General features: G+C 38.2%; 1 protein-coding gene across 12 annotated transcripts in view; it reads right to left on the reverse strand.

The window, feature by feature from the left end:
* Nucleotides 1–27,205, reverse strand: part of RBMS3 (RNA binding motif single stranded interacting protein 3) — a 1,176,852-nt gene that overhangs the window by 339,982 nt on the left and 809,665 nt on the right. For all 12 annotated transcript variants that reach the window (XM_070433276.1, XM_070433282.1, XM_070433277.1 and 9 more), the window contains one exon: nt 9,398–9,489. In XM_070433276.1, coding sequence (XP_070289377.1) covers nt 9,398–9,489 — 92 coding nt within the window. The remainder of the gene's footprint in view (nt 1–9,397; nt 9,490–27,205) is intronic.

Below are 27,205 nucleotides of genomic sequence, written 5' to 3' on the forward strand. Positions count from 1 at the left end.
AGAAAGAAATTAAAAGGGAAATTAAAAGACCTTTGCAGCAAACAAAAATGGAAATATCACATACTGAAATTTATTGGAATCAACAAAAACAGTTCTAAGAGAGAAGTTTATGGCAAACACATACATTAAGAAAAAAGAAAGATCTTAAGCAAACAATCTAACTTTACACTCCAGGGAAATAGAAAAAGAACAAAATAATCCCAGAGTTAGTACAAGGAAAGGAATAACAAAGATCAGAGCATATATAAATGAAATGAAGACCAGAAAAAACAATAAAGAAAGATCAATGAAACTAAAAGCTGGTTTTTGAAAAGCTAAACAAATGACAAATATGTAGCTAAACTAAGAAAAAAGAAGAGAAGTCTCAAATAAATAAAATCCTAAATGAAATAGGATTTACAAAAATATAAGTGGGGATCATAAGATACTACTATAAATAATTATATGTCAATACATTGGATCACCTAGAAGAAATGGATAAATTGTGAAAAACACAGAACCTACCAAGATTGAATCTTAAATAAAATAGAAAATTTAAAAAGACCAACTAATTACTAGTAAGAATATTGAATCAGTAATCAAAAACTTCTCAACACAGAAAATCTCAGGACCAGATGATCCCTTGGCGAGTTCTATCAAACATTCAAAGAAAAATTAACACCAGCCTTTCTCAACTCTTCCAAAAACTTGAAGAGGCAAGAGAACACTCAAGTCATTTTACTAAGCCAGAATTATCCTGATAACATGCTCAATACAAACACTACAACTTCTTTTTCTATTTTCAATGGGATTATAATCTACATGTGACAAAGTGATGCTTATAATTAGGTCCCCTCACTTTACAACAATGGTGACCAGAGAAAGGATCTGCTTTCAACTTTAAGAACAAATTATTAAAGACATGAATGAAGACTGTTCATTATGAGATTTCTCCATGGTATATCAAGAAATGAGATACTGATTGAGATCTGCCTGTGGATGCATTCCCTTCAGAGAGGCAAGATGAAAGAGTTGATATTTATTGCAAATTGAAGAAAACTTGTATTACACACATACCCTAGGGCAGTGGTTCTCAACCTTTCTAATGCCAAGACCCTTTAATACAGTTCCTCATGTTGTGGTGACCCTCAATTTCATTGTTACAAATTAAACATAGTTAAAGCATAGTGATTAATCACAAAAACAATATGTAATTATATATGTGTTTTCCAATGGTCTTAGGCGACCCCTGTGAAGGTCGTTTGACCCCCAAAGGGGTCGCGACCCACAGGTTGAGAACCGCTGCCCTAGGGTAAAAAAAGTATCTCGTCACTCGATAGAGTCTCCAATTTATGACACAAATTAAGGTGAGTGTTTTGTTGATTTTTGTTTTTGTCAAATGCTAGGAAAACAGCAAATTGTATTAGAGTACATACCCACTATTTCACTTAAGAGGAAACAGGGGAGTCCTTGCAGTAGAGTGGTACTCACATCAAGTGGTACTCACTCAGATAAAGTAAATCATTTGGCAGAAGCTAATACAAATATAAGTTCAGAAGACTCTGCTTCAGAAATGTCAAATAATTAACAAAAAGGATTAAGACTTCCTGACAATTTCAGTATTAGGGTTTGAATCCTTGCATTGCCCAATCAGATCAGAAGAAAAAAGAGCCAAGTTGACAGAGTTCAACAAAGCAGACTTTCACAAACATTTTACAGGTACATAAATGACCAACCACTAGTATTGCTTTTATTGACAACTTCAAAAATCTCAGTCACGAGGAAAATAATACTTGGTGTTTGTTAGAGATGTTCTGTTCAAAATATGTTCAACAGGAGCACGTGACACAAACATTCATTTTAGAAAATGAGATAGCAAGGTTTTCATTACATGGCATCAGTCATCAAGAGTAATGAACTGTTAAAACCAACATTGAACTGCCATTCTTTGGAATTAGTTATTTAATGTGCATTCCACAACAGCGGTATATGTATCTTGTCATATCTTTACATCCAGCAATAGAATAGAACAGCATAATTTGCAGTTAAATATTGAAAGAAAGTATTTACTGACTCAATTAAGATTTAGCTCATATGAAAAAATGTACTCAGAGAAATGCACCATTAGAATGACTGGAAACAAGAAAACCCCCACATAAAATAAAGGGGTAAGTGATGGTGGCATACCTCCTATTACTAAGAAGAAAGTACAGATAAAGATATAACACAACCTAAACATTTAGCTCACTAAAAAGTCTGCTCTATTTTGAATGACCAAATACATTTTTCATAATAATCTCTTAGACATATTATAGTTTACTTTCATAATTTCTTTTTGATTTCTGTTCAAATGTCACTTCATCAGAGAGACTCCCTGACCACTCTATCTAAAATGCATCCCGGCTCAACCTTCTATCTCCATCCTCATCTTCTATGTATTTAGTATCCCCATCCTGCTTTGTCTTTGAACCACTTCTTATCACCTAACATATCAATTTGTTTATTGTCTGCCTTCCACTAGTACAGTGGTTCTCAACCTTCTGGCCCTTTAAATACAGTTCCTCATGTTGTGACCCAACGATAAAATTATTTCCGTTGCTACTTCATAACTGTAATGTTGCTACTGTTATGAATCATAATGTAAATATCTGATATGCAGGATGGTCTTAGGCGACCCCTGTGAAAGGGTAGTTCAGCCGCCAAAGGGGTCGCGACCCACAGGTTGAGAACCGCTGCACTAGTAGAATGTGATCATAAAACTCTGTTCAGTTCAATGCCATCTACACTAATAAAAGAGAAACATGCAAATTGGTGTCACTCCACTACGCCCACCAGCCAATCAGAGTGACTATGTAAATTAACCCAACAAATATGGCGGATAATTTGCATACACAGACACAGAGCGAAGATTGAAGGCTCCAGCTGGAGTGAAGACTGAAGACTGAAGAAGCTTGGCTTCTCCACTGTGGCTGGACCAAAGGCCTGGGTCCCAGGTGCCAGAGGAAAACCGGTGCTGGCAGCCAGGGGAAGGAAGGCCTATTGCGCGAATCTTCATGCAATGAGCTTCTAGTATCTTTAGAATGTAGAATAATCTATTTTTAAATTTTCACCTCAGGACATGCTTATAGAGAAGGGAGAGAGGAAGGAAGGGAGGGAGGGAGGGAGGGAAGGAGGGAGGGATGGAGGGAGGGATGGAGGGAGATGCCTGCCCTGACAGTAGAATAATCTTGTTACACAGTAGGCCTTCAACGTGAGTTAAGAAAGTAGGAGAATAAAAAAAAAAAAATTCCAACCTAAGGCGATAGCTCTCACCTGCCTGGGAAATACTGGTATTTTTGAGTGTATATAAATAATAGTATATAGGCTTCTCTGATCTTTTTATCTTCTTGGAAAAGAAAAATACCTGAACATTACTCTTGATATATTAGAATCTGAAGATAGCACTTATCCATCATTACATCATGTATTGATTGAGTCTCCCACCTGACCTCAGAAAGCAGTATCTTTCCTATCATCCACTGAAGTTGCCCTTGAATAATGTCTCTCTCTTTCCTACATGAGAACCTTTGAGAAGCTTCCCTGTTTGGCTGGTTTACTGGTAGGCCCCACCCCATTGTAGTGACACATGAACACAAGATAGCCTGTTTACTCTCATATACCCAGGAATCATAAAAGCAGAGACTGTAAATATTGCATTAGACCACTGGTTCTCAACCTGTGGGTTGCGACTCCTTTGGCAGTCGAACGACCCTTTCACAGGGGTCACCTAAGACCATCCTGCATATCAGATATTTATATTATTATTTATAACAGTAGCAACATTAGTTATGAAGTAGCAACGAAAATAATTTTATGGTTGGGTCACAACATGAGGAACTGTATTTAAAGGGCCAGAAGGTTGAGAACCACTGCATTAGACCATAAGAGTCTGGTTGACAAAGCCTGGCACATGGTACTGCATTGCAAAAAGTAGCTTTGGTAGACAACAAGCCACATCATGGGGATAGTGGTTGAACTTTTAAAAAAATTTTTTCTAGAATAATCTGTGTATTAGGCCCATCCTTCATTAATGAAATTTCTACCACTAGAATATAACTGTTAGGGTTATGCATTAACCACTGAGGTGATATATTTTATAATTAACAGAATTTATTGTCATATATTCATTGATTTTTCACTTTTTATTTCTTACAATATCAAGTGAAAAAAAATCCACTCATTTTGATTTTTTTTTTTTTTTTACAAGGAGAACTACTATTATAGTCATTGATTTATAGGAGAGAATTCCTTTCTCTGGTCCCAATCTGGTTCTCTGCCCTAGTTGACATGTGTTTTTATATTATCCCTGATGTACTTGACATTCTCTCAAACATGTGGTCTCTTTTTTATAATCACTTAAGTTTGATCTATTCTACAATATCCTATGGTGTGGTGAATCACCTTTGGTAATTAGAATGACAGTCCTAGTAGTAGACCTGACAAAACTTTCTATAAAGGCCCTGTAAAGAGGGGGACTCCTCTGTGGGCCTTTCCTCTAGAAAGAGACATGTTTTTGTTTTTGTTTTTACTTCTCTTTGGAACTGACAGAAAGCAAATAAGGAGGCCTGCTACATTTGAGAGAGTTCAAGGCTTTGCGGGTAATAACTGATAACTATTCAATATATAGAATACTTCTAGGACCTAGAAAGTTACATCCAAGAAAACTCAGATTCTAAAGCTGTACAGTTCTCCAGTGAGGCCTCAATGAGGCAATGGGGGTAATGGGCAAGGGAATTCTATTCCTACCCAACAGTATTTGATATGTACATCAAATAAGCAATCAGTGATTTCCATTTGTTTCCCATTCTCTCCGTTCCTAAATAGCAGTCTTCCTTTAGTTTCATGTATCCTGTTGTTTCTCTACGATTCAAAATTATGGGATTTCAGATAACCTGTCTTATAAACATATTGGCTGCTAAACCATAAGGGCATCCATGTCTGGGCATGTTGGAAATGATGGCATCACTAGATGTGATTAGAGGGTGAGGTGTTATAGTAGGCTCCCCAAGGGAAGGAATGAGTGCATGCCACCCAGGATGTATAAATGGGAAGAATGGTGTTATTGATGTTTAATAGCCCAAAAGATAGACTACTCTTACTTTTCTGTACTAGAGGCAAAGAAACTAAATTATTCATCATTACAGACTCTCTTGCAGCTAAGAGAAATCCATGACTCAGCTTTGCACGTTGGTAGGTGAACACAAGTTCCTGAGTTAGAATTCTGGGAAAGCTTTTAAAATGACAGAATCAGCCAGAATGGTTCTTGAGCCTTTTGTCCTTTTCTTTCTTTTTTATATTTTTATTCAATGGATTGGGGTGACATTGGTTAATAAAATTATGTAAGTTTTAAGTACTGGCAAAACTGGAGATACAACAGCTGGAGCAACATATGATATGTTTAGAAAGCAACATATGATATGTATGGATGAAAGCCACTAATAAAGAATGGTAAAGCAGCCTTGATTTTGATATTACCCCAAAGCATTTTCCCTGAACTGCAGATCTATGGCTGTCTTATTCATAAGTAAGATAAACACTTAAAAGGTTAGGCTATTGTTAGCTGGATTTCTTAGCTCTCTTCTTTTTAAGGTACAGAGACATGTTATTTAGCCAATGACTTCTTCTAAATACCAATTTGTCAACAAATAGGAATTAAACAATAAATCATCCAGTAAGTGATAATTGATTAATAATGTATAACAATTAACATGGATGAACGTTTTCTGTATACTTGGCAAGAATAGTAACAGCCAATATTCTCAACCCAGAGCTGTAGCAATCCAAGGAGAAAGGTTAAATTTTAAAAATTCAGAAAAAGGAAGAAGTTAATTCAGTCTTGATTCTCTAACACCTAATAAAGTGCCTGGCACTTAGCAGGCAAGAAAAATGTTTACTAATTGATAATACTTATTATAGTCCTCAAAAACTGTTTTGTAATAACATAACACTTAAGGCATATATGATAGAATGTTCAGCAACAAATGTGAATTTAATGCATAACAACATTTACTGAATAACATTTATTGAATTTTGGTATAATGTAAGTACTATGCAAAATTCTTTGTGTGTTTTTAAAAATTAATTCTCACAGTAGTCCCATAATGTAGGTATTATTAGAGACTTTCAGAGATATTTAAGTAACTTGGCCAAGGTCATAGAGCCAGGTGGTGTCTGAGCCAGTATTCAAGGCCAAGTTTCCCTCCCTCCAAACCTATGCTCTTAACCACTATGTATTACTAACATATTCTATATCTGCTCTCCTAAAAGAAACACATCCTTTGATCCCTCAAAACCGTTTTTGGCAGAACAGCAAGTATACAGAAAATGTTAGTCCATGTTAATGGTTATACATTATTAATCAATTACCACTTACTGGATGATTTATTATTTAATTCCTATTTGTTGACAAATTGGTTGAATTTTTCATATGCACACATTGGAATAAGTTAGCTAAATAAAGTGATTCACTTGGAAGGTTTCATGTTCACTCTAGGCTCCTATTGGGAACCTAGATTATTTGCAGCATTTTTGCTTTAAAATCCAGGAGGTGTATCCATCACAGCCTGCATAGTAGGATATTGATAAGAACAAGGATGCAGGAGGCAATTCACTGGACACTTAAATGGCAAAAAAATATAGTGCAGTTTCACACACCCTGCAGACTGCAGGTTTATATGATAATAAATAATAGCTTTCACCAGGACAAAGGGGGAAAAAAAAGCGCCATGAAATCCAATAGCTCAGTGAGAAATCTGCTAATACAGGTGGTCAAGCTTGTTCCATTTCATTGTCAAAGGGAGGCTATTTATTTGCTTCTGGGTAGTTAAATTACAAAGTCATTTACTGCTGAAAGTTTTCCAGTAGGCAGATGTGGATCTAAAGCTCTGGATCAAAGTTTGTGAGAAAAAAGGGGAAGAAGAATTTATTCCACAGACAGCATAACTGGTAAAGTAGAAATCTTTCAGCAACTCTAGAAGTAAAATAAAATAATGAAATAAAAGAAAGTGCGTGTCTTTAAACATTCCAGGTGGAACCTCCTTACTGTGTACATTGGGCATGAGCTAAGAACCAAAATGCTAGCTCTCCTAAATAATTTTCTTAGAGACTCCTTAAAATATTTTCTCTTTGATAATTTCCTGCTTAGCTGAGATGTCAGTGATGGAGATGGGTGTGTGTCTGTGTGTGAAAGAGAGGAGAGGGGAAAAGAGAGAGAGAGAATGAGAATGAGAATGAATAGAGTTCTTGTGCAGTAGAATCCTGAGAAAAAGAGGGGAAATATTCACAATGGCTCCTTGGTAGTTATAAAATTAATGGCAACTTTCTTTTTCTGTTGATCCAATAAGTACCACATATGTATTCTCAGACCATTTGAAAACTGGAGATTATACACACTGTATTCATTATTTCTAAATTGTCACAAAATAGTAATTTCCAAAATTTGGTAGCTTATCAATAAAATTGATCAAATATACAATTTTTATAAGAATTTGTAAATTTCTTGTAAATAAGTGTTTCCTTTAGGTCCCAATTTTGCATATGCCTAACACCTACAGTTTTATCACTTGTTTTCTAGGTGTAAGTCACTGCTTAAGTCACCAAGTAACTTAATTCTTTGCCAAGTAAGTTTTAAACCAAGACATGTACATAATTTTCTTATTAATTGCGAATATTAACTTCATCAATCTTAGCTTGTGACCAAATTCAAAGCTTCCACGCATAATCCAGATGAGGAATACATTACACAGCTGAAAGAATTCAAACTCTAATTTATATTGCCTTGAAAACAATTAATGAGTCATAAAGAGCAATGAGTCTATCAAAGTAATCTATATGTGAAGTGACCCACAACAGAAGGTTAACAGATATTGATGGTATCAGTTTGCTAGAAGACAACCGAAGATGAAGAAAACCAAATATCCCAAGTCTAGTTATCTGAACTTAAAAATGCAAAATGTTCTCAGTGAATGCTAGCCATCCTAACAAAATTCCAATGACTGAAAATTTGATGACTCTGTCATTATATCACTCAGCTGTTATGTCAATAATTAAGAGTATGTGTATACATGCATATGACATAAATGCATTTCAAGATCTGCTAGCTCTTCTACCTAACTTTTGAGAATTAGAGCTAAACAAACTCAAACAGTAATAATCAGAAAAAATATTTTAAAACTTAAGTTGCATGTAAAACAAATACAAAATGACAATTATTTTGAAGTAAATATGTACCAAACATCTTTGTCATAAAATTTTTAAAAAATTTCGTTGGAAATACAGATTTACAGACTTTGGAAAGAATGTATAGAGCAGTGGTTCTCAACCTTCTGGCCCTTTAAATACAGTTCCTCATGTTGCGACCCAACCATAACATTATTTTCATTGCTACTTCATAACTGTAATGTTGCTACTGTTATGAAACATAATATAAATATCTGATATGCAGGATGGTCTTAGGCGACCCCTGTGAAAGGGTCGTTCAACCACCAAAGGGGTCGCGACCCACAGATTGAGAACCACTGATAGAGAATCCCATGTACCTCTCACCCTGTTTCCCCAATATTACATATTATGTAATAATAGTACAATATCAAAACCAAGAAATTGATATTAGTACAATATGTGTGTATAGTTTTGTGTCATTTTATCACACCTGTAGATCCTTATTACCATCACTGTGATCAGGATACAAAACTATTATATTTTGTTTTATTTATTTTCTTGAATATAAAAATGCATTATCATTTCAGATAGGAAGTCCCAGACTATTTGTTCTACATACCAATAAATGAGTGTTGAAAATTATTAAAACCTAGGAAATTATAATCTAGCTAAACTCTACAAAGGCCAACGTGAAATTCTAGCCACACAGACAACAAACCCTTTGGTTAACTTCAGTTCCTTACACAGATGAAACATCATCATCATTCAGCAATCAGCTCTCCCCAACATGAGACAGCAATTTTTCTCACACTGTTTATCAAAGACAACTAGCTGCGTACTGGACTACTCCAACACTATTTCCTGCTGAAAGTCCACGACAAACACAAACACACACCCACTACCTTTTTTTTTTTTTACTGTCATAAAGTTTTAATTAGGACCCCCACTACCTTTTTCAGGCAAACCAGAGCACCCCAAAGTGCCCTTAAGTCACCAGTGACGTTACCATAACAAAAGAGCACACAAATAAACATACTCGAAAAAAAACACAAATAAACCAGCCAGAGTCTTCTAAGCCAAACTTACTGTAGGGTTCCTTCTTTTCCCTACCAAGGAAATACCATCCAAATTGTTGCAAACTGCAATTCGGATTCAGCTGCCTGCGATGGAGAAATATATATGATCACAAAGCAAACAACCTAAAAACACCCAGTCTTACCTTGGCCATCTGTGCCTGCACCCCATTGGCCTTGAGAGACGCTACCGCTTTCTGGGCGGCTGCGGGACTGTCAAAATCCACAAAACCGTAACCTGTGGAAACACAAAACCCCTGTTAGCACTCGCAAGTAGCTGGCTCTCCCCCACACCGAGGGAATGAGTGTTGGGGCTCTCACTTGCATAAAAGGCTCTCCATCTCTGGTCCTTACCGTGTCTGGGAAAAATCACAACATCATGAAAAATAACGCGGTGGGCACCGAGCAGCGGTGTCCGAAGTCTGTGTCTGCCTGAACCCAGGAGCCTTTTTCTTTGCGGCCCCACGTGCTTCCCAGCCCGCTTTCCCCTGGGCCCACGTGCTCCCGGGCGCTCACTCTCTGATTGGGGGAACCGTTAACAGCTTTAGCTCCACTCACGTGTCTGTGGGCAAGCAGAAGTCAGCCAGGTGCTCCTGGTCTCGCTCAGCGGTTAATTTGCAAACTAGCAGGGTCTACAGCAGTGGTTCTCAACCTTGGCTGCACATTAGAATCACCTGGGAATCTTTTTAAAATCCTGATTTCTGGGCCTCATCCTCCGGAAATTCTGTTTCTTTGTTACTAATGTTGTGGCCTCACCCCATAACAAAGAAACAGAATTTCCGGAGGATGGGGCCCAGAAATCAGGATTTTAAAAAGATTCCCAGGTGATTCTAATGTGCAGCCAAGGTTGAGAACCACTGGTCTAGATAGAAGTCTGTGTACATCATTCTGGGGGTACCTATTTTCCATGAAGGGATGGAATACTGGAGCTGTTGTAGAAGAAAAACTTCTGATTTAAATAAATTCTTAGCCCAAGCCAAGCATGGCTCAGTGGCTCAGTGGTTGAGCCTCGACCTATGAACCAAGAGGTCATGGTTTGATTCCAGTCAGGGCACATACCTGGGTTGTGGGCTCGATCCCCAATGGGGGGCATGTAGGAGGCAGCTGATCAAGGATTCTTTCTCATCATTGATGTTTTTATCTCTCTCTCCTTCTCCCTTCCTCTCTGAAATCAATAAAAGTATATTTAAATTTTTTAAAAATATATTTTATTGATTTTTTACAGAGAGGAAGGGAGAGAGAGATAGTTAGAAACATCGATGAGAGAGAAACATCGACCAGCTGCCTCCTGCACATCTCCCACTGGGGATGTGCCCGCAACCCAGGCACATGCCCTTGACCGGAATCGAACCCGGGACCTTTCAGTCCGCAGGCCGACGCTCCATCCACTGAGCCAAACCGGTCTAGGCTATTTAAATTTTTTAAAAATAAAAGAGTAAGTCTTATGTTTTGGAGATTGCTTTGGAGAGTGGGTTTACAGTCAGCAACCTGATTTAGACTAATTTGGTGAGTAAGATGATAATACATTATTGAACCCTGTTCTATTTTCCTGAAGGGATTTGTTGCAAGAATGAGAAACACAAAATGTTGAAAAATATTCTTTTTAGAGTTTCTCTCTAAAGTTAATTTTCAAAACCTCAAAAGAGTTGCTGTTAATCAAAGTTATGACAGAACTTGACTATAAATAGCACCAGCAACTTCAACAGTCCCTGGCACACAGTAGGCATTCAATCAATACATGTTGACTACATGAGTTAATAAATGTTGTAAATGAGAGTTAGGGTTGGAATGTGGCTCCAGCTGATTCCAAAGCCCATGCTAATTCATGACAGGACCTGCTCGCTCTCAATCACAGCTGAAGTAAATTATTTTAACTCTAAAGTGATCTGTGATAAACATAATGACATAGATATTCAGGCTTCTTATAAAAATAAGGAGCTCGTTTTAAATTAAGTAAACACACCCATGCCACTTGTTACTGGAGTACAACCTGAAAAGGACACAAGAGTCGCCTATACTGTTTACTGATTGTGTGCCTGTGTGTGTGTGTGGGAAGGCGGGGAGGGTGGATACAGAGTGAGGCCAAATAAATAGCCAATAAAACAGACTAAATGCAAAAGAGATTTTGCATGTCCATAAAATAGCAGATATGAGTCCAGGACTTAGCCTAACAGTAATGTAAGCTGCCAAGGATATTTAAAAACAAAAATACTCAAGAATGAGTAGGAGGGCAGCTTTGTTTGGCACATCTAAAAACCCACCATATGTAACCTACGCCTCTTCTCATTTATTAGGCAGGGATTGGCTCTGTACTTTTACTTGTCTCATTTAGGAGTTTTGAGGTGAGCTACAAAGGCAACCTTACTAACCATGCACCGTGACACCCCCCTCCAAACAAGCAAAGAAATGTGCAAGAGAATTCAATTACCGAGTTGTTTCTTTTAATTAACTTTTTAATTTTCTCCCCTCAAATCCCTCCTTCTTTTTTCCTCCCAGCGTGTTATCCTAAAATGAACTTGTTACCCAGCAGTATACCATCAAATGCTGCTGAAAAGCTGGGCAGAGTAGCTGTGAAGTTTGTATTCCTAATCCAAAAGAAAGCCGGCTCTATAAGTGCTAGTAATTCTTCTCTTCCCACGAAACTCAAACTATCTGAATAACATGAGTAGCACCACCCACTAAGTTGAGTAAAATAGGCGAAGAAAGCCAGAATAAAAAGGGGGAAAGAACAAAATACATCAAACATTAGAGTTAGAAGGAGCAGAACATAAAACTAAAATGCAGATGTTTTCTCCAAGTACCAGAATATGTGCTCGGTGGTTGCCATGTTGGCACCTGCTGAAACCCTAATGGCTTCACGGGCTATGGTCCTCATGTTCCTTCGGGTGTAAACATGAAGAAACTGAGGCTAGGGAGAGGTGACACAAATCACAGGCTGCCTAACTGGCAGCTCCAGGATTTGAAGCGAAGTCTGCCTATGCCCCCGCCCCCCCCCATACCCTATAATGAACGGCTCCATACCCTCACTTTGCAAACTATGTCTAGTGGCCCCTGAGGTCCACCATGGAGAGAATGCAATCTTGAACATCTCTTGGATTTTGAAGTGAGGGCATGGAATAAAGCAGCTCCATTCAGTTAATGGAGTGGTTGAGTTCTCAGTAGAACTGGCTAAGTCAAGCATGCACTTCTACCTCATGCTTTGGCCACTCTTCCTCATGCATTCCCATGCTCATTCTTTCACTCTATAATGAATCACCATGTCAGGCACTTTGCCAGGCACAGGGCATATAATAGTGAATAAAATAGTTCCAGTTCTGCCCGCTCAGCGTGGCTCAGTGGTTGAGTATAGACCTAAAAACCAGGAGGTCACGGTTCCATTCCTGATCAGGGCACATGCCTGGGTAGGGAGCTTGATCCCCAGTGGAGGGCAAGCAGGAGGCAGTCAATCAATGATTCTCTCTTATCATTGATGTTTCTCTCTCTCTCTCTCCCCCTCTCCTTCCTCTCTGAAATCAATAAAAATATATTTTAAAAAATAGCTCCAGTTCCCATCCTTATACAGCATATAGTTGAGTTGGGGGATGGGCATAAATAAAATAACCATAGAAATGAATTTATACTGACAAAATGGTATGTCTCCCTTGAAAGAAAATGACAGCATATACTATGGTATCTAACTACTGATCCTTTATTATTGAAAGTCATAAGGAAGCAGCATTTCTTAAATTATCACTTTAACTGGCTTCTGTTAAAGACTGAGTGGTTGTGGAGAAAGTGGGCAGCAAGAATGGAATCAGCAAGGTGACGCAGAGGCAAATGGCAGCTGGCAATGAAGTGAATGAAATGAGATGGATGATTTGAATTATACTTTTAATTAACAGGAGTTGGTAATGGATTGACTTGGTTGGGAGTAAGGGGGCTACAGAGGACATGGATTATTACTGCTCTTTCTTGGCATAAGCCACTGGACGGCTAGAGATGTGATTTACTGAAATGGGGAGACTAGAGGAGGATCCAGCAAGGGAGAGGAAAAAGTAAAATATCAATTTGAGACATGTTGAGTCAGAAATGCCTGTGAAATATCTAAGTAAAAATGTCAAGTAGCAGTTGGAGTTTTTAGGCTGTTGCACAAAAGAGGGGGTAAGATTGGATATGCAAATTAGGCAGTCAACACCATAAATATGTGTACAGAGATAGAAATAGGTTAAAAAATGCCTAATGTAAGCAGAAGCAAAGGGTTCAGGTTTAGAGTTTGAACAACTTCAACATTTAGGTGTCAACTGAGAAAATGAGCGTGCAAAGGAGGTGGAAGGAGAATCAGAGAGGAAGAAGGAAATGAAGAGTAATAGGATGTCTGAAAGTCAAGTTTAGAAAGTGTCCAAGGAGAGAGAGATGGGCTGTGCCAAATGCTACAGAGAATGAGGAATATGAGAGCTTGGAAATGCTCAGATGTTCAGGAGCCTTAATGTCATTATTGTGATTTGCTTTAGGCAAGTGTGGGGATTGAAGCCTATCTGAGTGGAAGAGTGAGAGAGATGAGGAGGCAAAAACAATGCTTACCAGCCTCATTGCCATGATCTTGGCTGGGATGGAGAATTAATAAACAGCTTTAGCTAGTGGGGAGTATGAAGTCTAATGAGCTGTCTGTTTAAAGATAGAAGATACTATGGTTTTCAGCCTTAGCTGCAAACTATAATCACATGGGGAGCTTAAAAAAATACCAATGCCCAGGATTCACCCCCAAGAAAATTAAATCAATATTTTTGGGAATGTGGCCCAAATGTTTACACACACACACACACACACACACACACACAGAAAGAGAGACCCTCATGTGTTTCTGTGTGTGTGTGTATGTGTATAGGTATGTGTGTACCTATTCCCTGCTGATTTCAATATGAAGCCCCGGAAGAGAACTACGGAGTATTTATTCAAATTTTTCAACAAATATTTTTTGTTGTTGCACCTATTAAGAGATTGTTCTTGGTAATTTTGAATTAAAAAAATCAAGCAGATCCCTAATTAGTTTGGATTAGGGGATAGAGCATTTGGCCTGAGGACTGAAGGGTTCTGGGTTCGTTTCCTGTCAAGGGCACGTACCTCGGTTGCAGGCTAGATCCCGGCCCTGATCAGGACATGTTTGGGAGACAACCAATCAATGTCTCTCTCTCTCTCCCATCGATGTTTCTCTCTCTCTCTCTCTCTCTCTCTCCCCCTCCCTTCCACTCTCTCTAAAAAGCAATGGGAAAAATGTCCTTGGGTGAGGATTAACAGTAATAACAACAATGATCAAGCAGAAAGCAAGAGGTTAAAACTACAGGAGGACAAGGGGATAATTTCTATAAGAGGACCTATCCTTCACTCATTGTAACTGGAAGAAAAAAAAAGACACTCTTGGTTACCAAGTGCTATTTCTTTGTACCTCCCTGTTACTGGGACTCTACCTACCACACAGCCTGTGCTTGGTACATATTTGTTGAAATTACTTGGAGGCATGCTTAAAAGATGCTTAGGTACTTCATGGGACTACCTTGGAAATGAACTGATAAAAATGCCTGTTAATACATCTTGACTCTAAAGAACACTATAAATGCCAAGCAGCCACAGTTCTGGTTCAGCCCTGAACCCAGAAGAGCAGCCCCAGATTGCAGGACTGCTGCACTCTAGTCCAGTGCAGCTTCTCTTCTCTGGGCTCCCCCCTCCAATGCCACCCAGGGCGGAACTCCAATCCATACAGAAGACATCCTGTGAGGCCTGAGACCCCCTTAGCTCTCTCTGAATGGAGGAGGGGCTGGGAGGACTTGGAGAAGAGAGTATTTCTGAGAGCTAGCATGCCAGCAAGGAAAGAGAATGTCCCCTTCCTATATAATGTCTCCTCTATGGAAGGCTCCATCCCACCTGGGGAGCTAAGGCCTGGTGAAAAAAAAATGTTAACAAATAAGGCAACAGAGGAAGGTTAGGGGTCTGGATGAAAAAGGTTGAGGGATTAAGCAAATAATAATAATTTTTAAAAAACCTCATAGACACAGACAACAGTATGGTGATTACCAGAGGTAAAGGGGGGGGGGTGAGGTGGGCGGATAGAAGAGAATAAAGGGGGGATAAATGGTGATGGGGGGAGACACGACTGGCCATGGTGAGCACATAATACAATGTCCAGTGATGCTTTATAGACTCATACACCTGAAACCTATATAATCTTATTAACCAATGTCACCCCAATAAGTTCAATTAAAATAAATAAATAAATAGGAAAAAAAGAAAAATATATAAAACTGGCGAATAACTTTGGAAATTGGAAGAATGGACATTATAAGAAGGATTTAGCACCAACCAAGTAGAGTTTCTTATTCCTGTTATTTACCATTAAAATATATTTTGCCACAATTTTTAAAAAAAGCTCCCAGGAGTGAAATATTTCACTGGCTTTTGTGTTCTCCATATACACTCTCCTTAATTAAAATGCAAGTTCCGAGGTCAAAGGGTCCCCAGCCACCCTGAGAAACACCCCGATTCTAGAAATGAACACTCCATTCCTGAGTTTGCTGTGACTGCATCTACCACATCACAATGAGAAGAAAACAAAATGAAATACGGAGCTGCCCCCTGAAGAATCACGAAGCATTCGCTCAGGAAAGAAATCAACTTCAATTTGGTTTCAATTTGCTTTCCTTAATGACAAATAATCAAGTCTGGGAGCAGGAATCTCTGCAGCTACATCTGGTGAGGGCCAGGGTGGGGAGATCAGTTCAGCTCCAGCTAATCATGCTTTATGGTGACTGCTAAGCCCCGGACAACACACCCATGACTGGTAACCAGCGCAAAGCCCAGCCCAAGTGGCAGGAAGCCCACCTGTCTCACCCCTCAATGGCATCATTAAGCTTGGCAGCAGGTTCAAATGAATTAAAAACGATGTCACTGTTTTCTCCACACACCGTCCTTGTTTTGCTTCCTTGTTGGGGGGAGAAGGCCAGCAGTCCTCAATTAGTGGGAAGCAGAGCAGGAGAAAGAACCAGCTCCACGCTAATTAGGTCATTCGCCAAATGCATTCAATCCATTGGCAGATAGAATCAATGCTTTCCTGAAATGCTTTAAACTTTGGGTGTTAATTGAAAGTTTTGCTATTTGTAGTACAAAGCCTGAAGACTTTACAAAAAAAAGAAATTATATATATATATATATATATATATATGGCTTTATATATTTAAACATTATAGCAGATTTTTTTTCATTTTTTTCAACAATGGTATTGCCCAAAGTTCAGGTTTTGTTTTTTGAGGATTTGTACGCAGCTTCTTCTCTGTGACCTTTGCCATTCAACAGGACCACTACATAACACAATCCATTTGAATTTTGTTCAACGTTTTATATTTTATACCATCAGCTCCTTAGATTCTCTATTTAAACTGCTTACTTACATACTAATGTTGGAATTGTTCTCTGTGGGGGGAAGGGAGAATGATAAAACCAGAACTCCAGCTGCAGTTGGTGGTGGCACCTTGGAGGCCAAGGGAGACTTGCTCTCCAAGTGTAACCGCACATTAAATTTCACGACATTTGCATTGCTCTTCCTCTTCCTCTTCAGAATGACTGTCGTAAAAGCCCACAGAAACACAGATGGCTTGATGTGACACCCAACTTCTTTCAAGGACCATCCAGCTGTGAGTCAAATGCGATTTTTAAATAGGGTAAGCACACACTTTGTGTCGGAATTATATGTTCCACTGAAGTTCTACTCAAATGTAGCAGTTGGTGATGTTTAAGGCTTGCCCTTCCATAAGTCCCCCCTCTTTCTATTTAGACTGTACAGTATTCAGCAACTGTTGTCCGGGCTCTGAGCAGGAAAACTGAATCACAAGCGGGTTAATGTGGACTGCAGAAAGGGACCAGTGCTTTGCATGCTTCATAGAGGTGATGGAGTCTAGCTGCCTCCATGTCTTTCTGTCTCTGCCGGATTTCTCTTGCACCCCTATGCTGTTGAGTTATTGCTGAATGCATTCTCTTATTATTGGAATTCCTAGTTCTCTGCATTATGTGATCAAAGAAGGTAGCTGAAAGACAGCACTGATAAAGTCTTTGCTACTTTTATACTTATAAAACCAAACTAAGAAGAAAACTCAGTCATTTCTTTAGTATCTTCTTTTGCATCCATTTCCTGTGGGCGATCATTATAATGAAGCAAGGGTACAACAGAGGAACCCATACAATAGCAACATGGCCTAACTTAGCTGTGTGACAAATAAAGGCAAAAGGCAAATCCTGCTAGAATGCAAAAGCCAGAGATAAGAATGCTCATTTTAAGGGTGAAAAAATCCGAACCATGAAATCACCTGTGCTTTGAAAGATCTTAGAAAATGAGATGCTTATGGTACAGAAAAGGACAGCATCTGTACTTCTTACACAAATGGCTGCAGTCCTCAGACACTTAACAAATAGAGGCCAATAAGATGGGTAATGGTGTCCTTTATACAATATCCATTATATTGCTTCAGTGTATTCCCCGAATTTTGAGCTTAATTATTTAAACATTCTGATATTTTAGTGCCAGAAATACTAAAATGAGTCATCTATTTTTTTGAAGGGGATCTACCTGTTATGAAGGACACATTTGAACCATGGTGTGACTTTTCCATTCTTCTTCTTCTTATTATTATTATTATTATTTAATTTACTAAATATTTTCCATGTGCAAAGACGATAGTATGCTAGGCACTGCAAGGAAAACAAAGATACTCTACCATGGCTCTTCCTGTCAGTGAGTTTATGGTCTAGTAGGGTAGATACAGACATTTAAATACAGTGGAAGGTCCTCTTACACGTGGAGGTTAAGTTAGGTGAGTACATGCAAAGTGGCATATTTTCATTCAGTTTAGTATGTATGGTTTTGTGTTTATAGTTTTGCTCATCAGGGCTGAATACCTGAGTCAGGTCCCTTTTCAATGAGTAACATGATGGCAAAATTATCCACATTCTAAATTTATGTAGGTATGCATTATTCTGTCTTTTTGTCAGTTTCTGTGCACAGTAGAAATGAATTAAGCTAAATACAAAGTATAGAGAGGAATGAAAGGCAAATAAACTCTGCTAGTATTCTAAGATAGCAAATATTTCTTCCAGGTGGATGCAAACTCAGGATATTTTGTGTGCAAATGACAAAAGTAAAGACGAAAAAAAGAAATTAGGTCCTAAATGGCATTACCCAGCAGAATAAAACAATTACAAAGACAGACAAATTTAGGGAGTAAAATGCTTGGTAGTATGCCACTTGAAAATGGAACACTTTCTCCTTTCATTTATGTTGCACACAAAGTCTTATTAAACCAAACACAAATTCAAATCCCAAAACTTACTTCCCTGCTTACCCTGTTCAATTGACTTTTAAATGAGAGAATTTGCTTCTTTATACTGAATAATGTCAAAATTAGGATCAAGATCATTATTTATTGGCTTAAAGAGATCACTGTGCTTTATTAAAATTAAAGAAACTCACTGATTTGACAAGGTCTTCTAGATCAACCATTATTTTACTATAATGCAGAGATTAAGGGAGCAGTCTGCTTGATTGTAAATGGGCAGGTTAACCTTTGTGAATCATCTTGCAAACTTTCCTTTGCTGAAAGGCAGTGTTCAAAAATACAAATAAAAAGTATGTCTTGTGTGAATCCTTGGTCTATGGGTCTCTGCCATCAAAAAGAGTGGAAAGTACAAGTATGTAATGCAGTGTGGTTGCAGAAGCAAGCCTGGATATTGATAAAACAATTCTATTGAGTTTGTAATCATGATAGAAGCAAGCTGTAACGGAATGCTCTATATCTCCACAATCCCAGTGCACAGTAGAGTAGGCAAGAGGAACTATAATTTCATTTCTAAGGGCTCATCCTTCCCTCCCTCTTCCTGCCCTGGTCTTCTGGGCAGGTAGAATTGTAGAATATCCCTCTATTAGAAGAGTGAGAAATGATGGTCTCCACATGTGAGGATCAATGGCAGCACAATTCCCCCTAACCCCCACCTCCCAGGTACTGTCATTCACATTCACACCCAACAGCTCTAGCCAATGTCCTGGGAAGCATGTTTGTAGTCTTACACATCCTTCTACAGCAAAGATGTCCCCAACTCACCACCCATTCATCTTTACAGGATGGACATGATAGTTCAAGAGGACATTATAGCACTCAGGATGGACATTATAACACTCATAGGGATGCAATAATAATGTAGTTCAGTGGCAAAAGGAAGATAAAGTGAATCCTGAATACAGGCCAAACTTCTTAGAAGCATGCACTACCTGTGAGCCTGTCTTTGTTGAACTCTAGACAGTCCTTCTTTCGAGTTGTCACTTTATCTAAATTTATGTACAAAGCCCTGTGTCTCTTTGAACAACATTATTATCCTGAGAAAGGGCTCCATCCATAATTTCCTCCTTCCAAACCTTTGACAAAACTCACCTTTAAACCCTAGGGAACTTCTGTTTAAGTAAAATCATGTATTTCTTAATGTATACTCATATATTACTGGATACATTCTTCAGCCATGTTTATCATCCTTATTCCAAACATTTTTTAAATGTCCACAAGTACTGTCCTTATCACTATCAGAAACAGTGGCTTTTACATGCTCTTGGACCCCCAATAACTTCTCTTCATCCCAGCTGATATATCAAGCACAATCCTAGTGTGGTATTAGAATTTACAAAAGTACAAAAGGCAACTGAAAGTAACACACGCATAGTTTAAAAAAATAATCAAGCCAATGATTATTGGCTTGATTTCATAGAATACTATGAAATATAAGTCCTTTCCTCTGTAGACCTTAGTGCTCTGGTCCACTTCCTAATAAACTATCCTATGATTCCTTCTAATGTTCTAATATGAAAAAAACAACTAGAACTAATTTTTTTAGCTCTTATGATTTTGTTTATTGGAAGCACTTATGGATGTACAGAGTAATAAAATAATTTCTGTTATCAAAAATCCTGAAGTGAAAAACATTCTTGGTTAATATTTTATGACTGGCAACCCAATTGTCCATTTAACCCTAAAATAAATAGAAGATTTTTTCTTCTAATTAAAAAAAAGTCATACAAATTTATTGAAGAAATTTCAGTCAATATGGAGAGAAATTGGTCATGATGAACCCAAACTTAAACTATTCATTTAATTTTTTCTTTATTTTTAACCAAATGGTATCAGATTATGCACACAGTTTTATAACTGGCTCGTTCTCTTCATGACATGTGGCTACCTTTCTTGGCCAATAAGTATGGATCTCTATAATCCCATCAATTGATAATTTTCAACATCCCAATTGCCAAAGTCTTTCATAAAGATTCCTAACTTGAAAAATTGATTTTATTTCAACTTTTTCAGATATTTAAAAATTAATAAGATAGAGATGAACAATACTTTGAAAGCCTCCACGACTATAAAGAATGATTTTCCTACGTTTTTTGTTTCTTTCAAGCATGTTTTAAAGACAGACCCTTATGTACTGCAATCCAAAGATATCCGAAGCCAGTTAAATCAAATTACAAAAATAGCCTCCTGAAATACAGGGGGGCTGAAAGCCCATTTTCCTTTTTATTGTAATTAAGTTGCATCCATCTCAAAGAAATGTTGAAAATACATCAGGATTTTATGAGACAAAATTTCAGACTTGTGATTCAGAAAGAATACCAAGAGTTTAAATAGTCATGTCATGATATTCATGATTACACATTTGTGTATAAAAGTGGGTTGTTGTTTTTAACAAAGACATATTTTCCCCAAGGAAATTTTACTATAATTTGTAAATTGGTTTGCTAACAGTATCAACTCTTTGTTGCCCTTTAATATCTGGTGATTCATGACTTACAGCTTAGGTCTTCTCTATTATAGGTAGAACTTGCTTGAAGAATCCTAATTGTCTAAAGAGAATAGGGTTTCATTATCCTGGGACATGCTGGTTGAGTATAAGGAATTCTGACCAAATGTGTAAGTACAATTGTCCTAACTAGAACCAGGACCTGGATCGCTGGGGAAATGGCTTTGGAAGCAGAGACCAGAAGGCCTGTGGACCAGCAGTGATGAGTCTGTTAGAAATGCAGAACCTCGTACTAGCCAGATTACTCAGTTGGTTGGAGCATTGTCCCATACACCAAAAGGCTGTGGGTTTGATTGCTGGTCAGAGCACATACCTATGTTGTAGGTTCGATCCCTGGTCACGGTGAGTATGGGAGGCAACTAATGAATGTTTCTCTATCACATTGACGTTCTCTCTCTCTCTCTCTCTCTCTCTCTCTCTCTCTCTCTCTCCATCTCTCTCTCCAAATCAATGTCAACATATCCTTGCATGAGGATTTAAAAATGCAGATTCTCAGGCCCAACTCAGATCTATGGAACCAAGCTCTACACTTTGACAAGATCTCCAGGTGATAGAATGCACATTAGAAATGACACACCCTGGTCTGCAAGAAGCCATTCATGTCAGGACTGTGCCTACTATTCTCATAAAATTGCAGTAAAATGGGGATTTTAAATGCCATCTCACACAACCTCATTCTGATTTTCAAATTTCCCTACCATCTCTCTTTTTAAAAAAATTTAAATTCTTTATTGTTTAAAGTATTACATAAGTCTCCTTTTTCCCCCATTGACCACTCCCCAGCCCCCCCCCGCAAGCCCCCCAGCACATGCCCTCACCCCCATCTGTGTCCATTGGTTATGCTCATATGCATGCATACAAGTCCTTTGGTTGATCTCTTATCCCCTCATCCCCCACCTTCTCTCATAGGTTGGACAGTCTGTTCGATGCTTCTATGACTCTGGTTCTATTTTTGTTCATCAGTTTATGTTGTTTATTATATTCCACAAATGAGTGAGATCATGTGATACTTATCTTTCTCTGACTGGCTTATTTCACTTAGCATAATGCTCTCCAGTTCCATACATGGTAAGAATTCCTTCTTTTTTATATCAGTGTAGTATTCCATTGTGTAGATGTACCAGTTTTCTAATCCACTCATCTGCTCATGGGCACTTATGCTGTTTCCAAATCTTAGCTATTTCCCTACCATCTCTTTGCCAAACACCCATCCAGGCTCCACCTGGGCAGAACTAATGTTACGGAATACACAGTCTCCCAAGGCAGCTCACACTAGAGAAGTGTATTTAATAGAAAACTGGTGTAATTGAAGAACAAAGATATGGGCATCATACAATCTGTGTTCAAGTCCTAGCTCCTCTATTTGAAACAAGGAGTCCAAACGGCACAGAACACTCAACCTAAATTAAGGGTAATAACACGATTACCTTAACTGTGTGTTAGCTCTGAGCATTGAATAAATTTCAATGCCTTTATAGCACCTTAGCCTAGTGCCTAAGGCATCTTCTCTCCGAAACTCCCTCATCTTCTTAGACCATGTTGAATTTCAGTACCCACATGCCTTAAGTACATTCTAACAGGCAAGTGCAATCCCTTTTCTATATAACAAATCTTTATATTTTAAAAAACAGCAATCTTTCCCCTGCCTCTTTTTGCAAAATGAATATTTGAAAATACAGGATTGGGGCTATTTTTACATAATAGCCAATTTCAGAATAAGTGTATTCCTTCCTCTTTCTCTTTTATGTTAGTCCTTCGGAGATATACCTAATTCTGTTTAGTTACACAGCTCAAATTTGCCCTACATTAATATACCCCCTTAAAAAAAGTAATGTCCTTTTGAGAAAGCGTGTAACCAATGTGAAGAGTGATTATACAATAAATGTATTATGCAAATTATAGTGAACATTTTATGCACACTGAATAAAGAATCAAATTAAAGTCTCATAACCCTTGGAAAATTAGAGTTAGCAAGGACAGAGGTTGATTTGCCCTTGAACAAAAAACTGCTAAAAGCAGACATTCCCCCATCATTTCCACCAAAATGAGCCATTTCTGAAGCTTTCAGATTAAAATAAGAAATCCCCTGGGAGTCATAAAGATCAGCTATTTTTATAGGAATAATTTGGAGTTGCAATTTGAAAGTGTTACGAGTTAGAAGGAATTGGCAAACGTCTGTGTCATATTTTGAAAAGCTAATATTCCAGGTAATCAGCCAGTTGAGAACACCAAATATTGCATAGGGAGAGGGTATAGGGGAGGCGGGGAGAAAGGCCTCATAAGACTAAGCAGAGGAGGGCTGATTTACAGAGCTTTCCCCCAGAACAATCTAGAATGGCAGTTATGCAATAGACCTCCATATTTTTACGAATTTTCTTCATTCAATGTAATAATGGGACATAATAGGCACTTTCTTATTACACTGTCGTACCCACCTCATTGTGGCTTACCAATACTGGTTCTACAACTAGACTCTATAGAGAAATAATAGACGTTAAGATAATATACCACCCCAAGTCCAATCTCTTTCCATTACCATATATTTGGCCCCCTTTAACCCTCTATTCCTCCCTAACCCTCTTCCCCTTTGGTAACCACCATACTGTTGTCTGTATCTATGAGTTTTTGTTTGTCTGTCTTGTTTGTTCATTAGTTGTTTTCAGTTTTATATCCCACATATGTGTGAAATCATATGGTTCTTGACTTTTTCAATCTGGTTTACTTTACTGAGCATGATATTCAGTGTCCATCCATGTTGTCAAAAATGTCAGTATTTCATATTTGCTTATGGCTGAGTAGTATTCCATTGTTTATATGTACCATATATTCTTTATCTAGTCATCTATCAAAAGGCACTTCAGTTGTTTCTATGTCTTGGCTACTGTGAATCATGCTGCAATGATCATATGGTTGCATATAGCTTTATGAATGAATATTTTCAAATTTTTCAGGTAGACTTAGAAGAAGGGTTGTTTGGTCATTTGTAACTCAACGCACCATGCAATATATAGATCATGCATTATAGAATTGCACCACTGAAACCTATCTAATTTTATTAACCAATTCCATCCCAATAAATTTCATTTAAAAAAAGGATAATATAGATGGTCTGTACCGCATTTACATTTTGGAGAACAAAGAAGCCATCACAAGTATTTAAGTCAATAAGCTCATCAGGTGTGAATATGGAAGGTCGAAAACCCATTCTGTTCCCAATTTTTACACATGGAGCCAGAATGTGGGATCCAGTGCCAAGAACAGTACTTTCATTTATCCACCCTTAGAGATCAATTTTGTTCATCCTCTTTGGGTACCAGACAAGGTGTTAAAATGTGCTATTAACAAATACTCAGGGAACATTTCTATGATTTCTGAGGTGGGTGCATTGGGAGGGGGGTGGGGGGGGGGAGGGGCGAAAAAGACAAGCAGGACATAGATTCTCTCATAAGGGCATATGCAAACCCAATGGAGAAACAGCCAGTTTAATGCCATGCTGCTCATTAAAGGCTGTACATGGTCTGTTTTTCACAAGTACACAAACCTATAGCACATACCATGATGATAGAAAGGAAGCTTATATCTGAGTAGGGAAGAGATAATGAAGACAATAAAGTTGAGCTTTTTAGCATGCTCTTTTTCCTTTTTTCTTATTTTGTAGTGTGCTAATGAACTTTACTGAAGTATAGTCTACATATGATAAATGCCCGTTTCATCATTCAGTGTGATGAGCTTTGACAAGCATACTCACCTGTAAAACTTCCATAACAATGAAGCTATGAACAGTCTCATCACCCACAAAGCTCCTACACATCCCTTTCTAGTCACCCTCCCCACAACTCTGGCCCTCTGCAGCCACTGTTCTGCTTTCTGTCATTAGAGATGGATTTTACCTGCTCTAGAATCTCTCACAAATGGAATCCCCCAGTACGTGCCTGCTTTTCTCTGTTTTTGTTTCTTGCTCATCATAATGAAAACATTTAGAGATGAGAAGAAAATGGCATTCTAGCTTGAACGAAGACGTAGGGACAGGTAAGAAAGGGGTGAGTTCAAGAACTTTACATAGACCAACCATGGACAGACCAGAGAAGAGGGGCTGGGAGAGAATACAGGACAGATAACATGAACTGATCATGCATCATGTAGTACTTCTGAACCACTTTTACAACCTCAAGCTACCCTCCTGCACCATCATTATACTCTGGCCATGCCACCTCGGGGCTCTTGCACCTGCTCTTCCCTCTGACTGGAGCACTCATCTCCGAGATAGTACAGAAGCCAGGTTCTTCCATTAGCTTCTATCACCCCATGCTGTTAATGCCACCTATGGCATGGGGCACAATAGTAATTTATAAGATTACTATATTTTACCATAACATACTGTAAGTGCCACAATAACAGCAAACAGGATAGTTCTGTTCATAAATGAACAAATCACCAGGACTGGCTACCTATTTTTTGGTTCGTATTAGTCACTGAAAAAGTAAATATGTGAGTAAATGAATGAATACATGAGTAAATTCATAACAGATTGAAAACCTCAGCATTTATCCAGTCACGTGCATAACTTCAGGCATTATAAGCCTCACAACTCTCGTTGATAAACAATTCTTCACCTCTCGTCTTCTAAAAGGCCTCTTTATTACTACATAATTTAAAGCGCAGCAAAGAGTCTTACAAATTTGCAACATCAATCCTAAAATCATGACATTGGCCTGATCTGTTTATGAACTTTGGGGCAAAACAAAGCAAACTATTTAACACTAGCAGACCAGGTAGATGCTGACGTAAAAGTCACTGTAACCAAAATGATAGTAATCATTAGAATAAGGCAGGATTCTTTTTTCTAATTATAGCAAATGTGCACACAAAACAAGGATACCAGGTGCTTTGGTGTTAATGCTTTGGCTGTTTTTGCGGAACTGGAGTTGTATACCATAGGATTTTAAGGTCAGGTTAGCACAGCACTGTTTTTAGATCAATAAATACCTTTGTGTCAAGGGCCTGCTGATTGCTTGCTTAGTTTATTGTGACTTCACAAAAGTGCCCAGGAACAATAATGCTCAGCAGAAGGAAAAAAAAATAGGTGAGCTGATGGCCAAAAAAACAAAAACAAAACAAAACAAAATGATGTTTACAAAGAAGGGCAGAACTCCATAGTAAAGAGGACAATTGCAAAGGTAGCGAAATTACTGTTTTCAAATCCTGCTCTTCGAACCTGACCTTGGAAATGTTTTCAAACACACGAAAATTCACAAACAGTGGCTCAAGTCAGTTTTTTCTCCTTTCTGACACAGAAATACCACATGAATAACCCATTTTCTATAAGTTCCCGAAAGCTCTCATTTCCCTGTACTCTAAGGCCCTTTAGCCATTTAACAAGTACCACCTACAAGGTAAATAAATGTTGGGAACATAATTTAAGTTTCCCTCCCCAAATTGCAGGTGAGGGGAGAATGCATTTCTCTCTGGTTCATTTGTGTCAGTTTCTTCTGCATATGAACAGGAAGCTTGGAATTCCCCAGGGGCTCCAAAAAACACATGGAAGAAACATAGATGGGTTTGTGAGAGCTTGCTTTCTGTCCTTACAAAGCAGGAAAAGAGGAAAACAAAATAACGCTAGAGAAAACTATTGCCCAAAGCTTCCTCTTCTAGGAAAACAAAGCAGCGAGAGTTTCAGTCACATCAGACATTTGGAGATGGCTCTTTCAAAGATATTCTTTTGTTGGAAAGGATAGAGTTGACTTGTATCTAAACCCAAAGTGATGGCATTATCTTTCCGGAAGCCGATCTATCCAAGCTGACAAAACATCACAGCAGGATGACTTCTGTGCTAAGAAGGAAACTGGGGCTGAGGAGCAGATACAGCCCTTTGCTTGGCAAGTTTCTGCAGAGCAGGTTAAACTTCCTGGTTTGAGGCATATACTATCAAAACTCACATCATAATAAAAATAAAAGCTACGTACTTTATGCAGTGCACTTTATTAAGCTTTTTGTCAGAGCTTATCTCATTGAAATCTCATGACAACTTTAAGTATCATTACTCCCATTTTGCACATGGCATAACCTAGTCTCAGAGTGTTGAAAGTATCTCATCG

The sequence above is a fragment of the Myotis yumanensis genome, unplaced genomic scaffold (genome assembly GCF_028538775.1).
Source record: "Myotis yumanensis isolate MYYU_CA2020_CCGP unplaced genomic scaffold, mMyoYum1.0.hap1 SCAF_14, whole genome shotgun sequence".
In the NCBI taxonomy this organism is placed as follows: Eukaryota; Metazoa; Chordata; class Mammalia; order Chiroptera; family Vespertilionidae; genus Myotis; species Myotis yumanensis.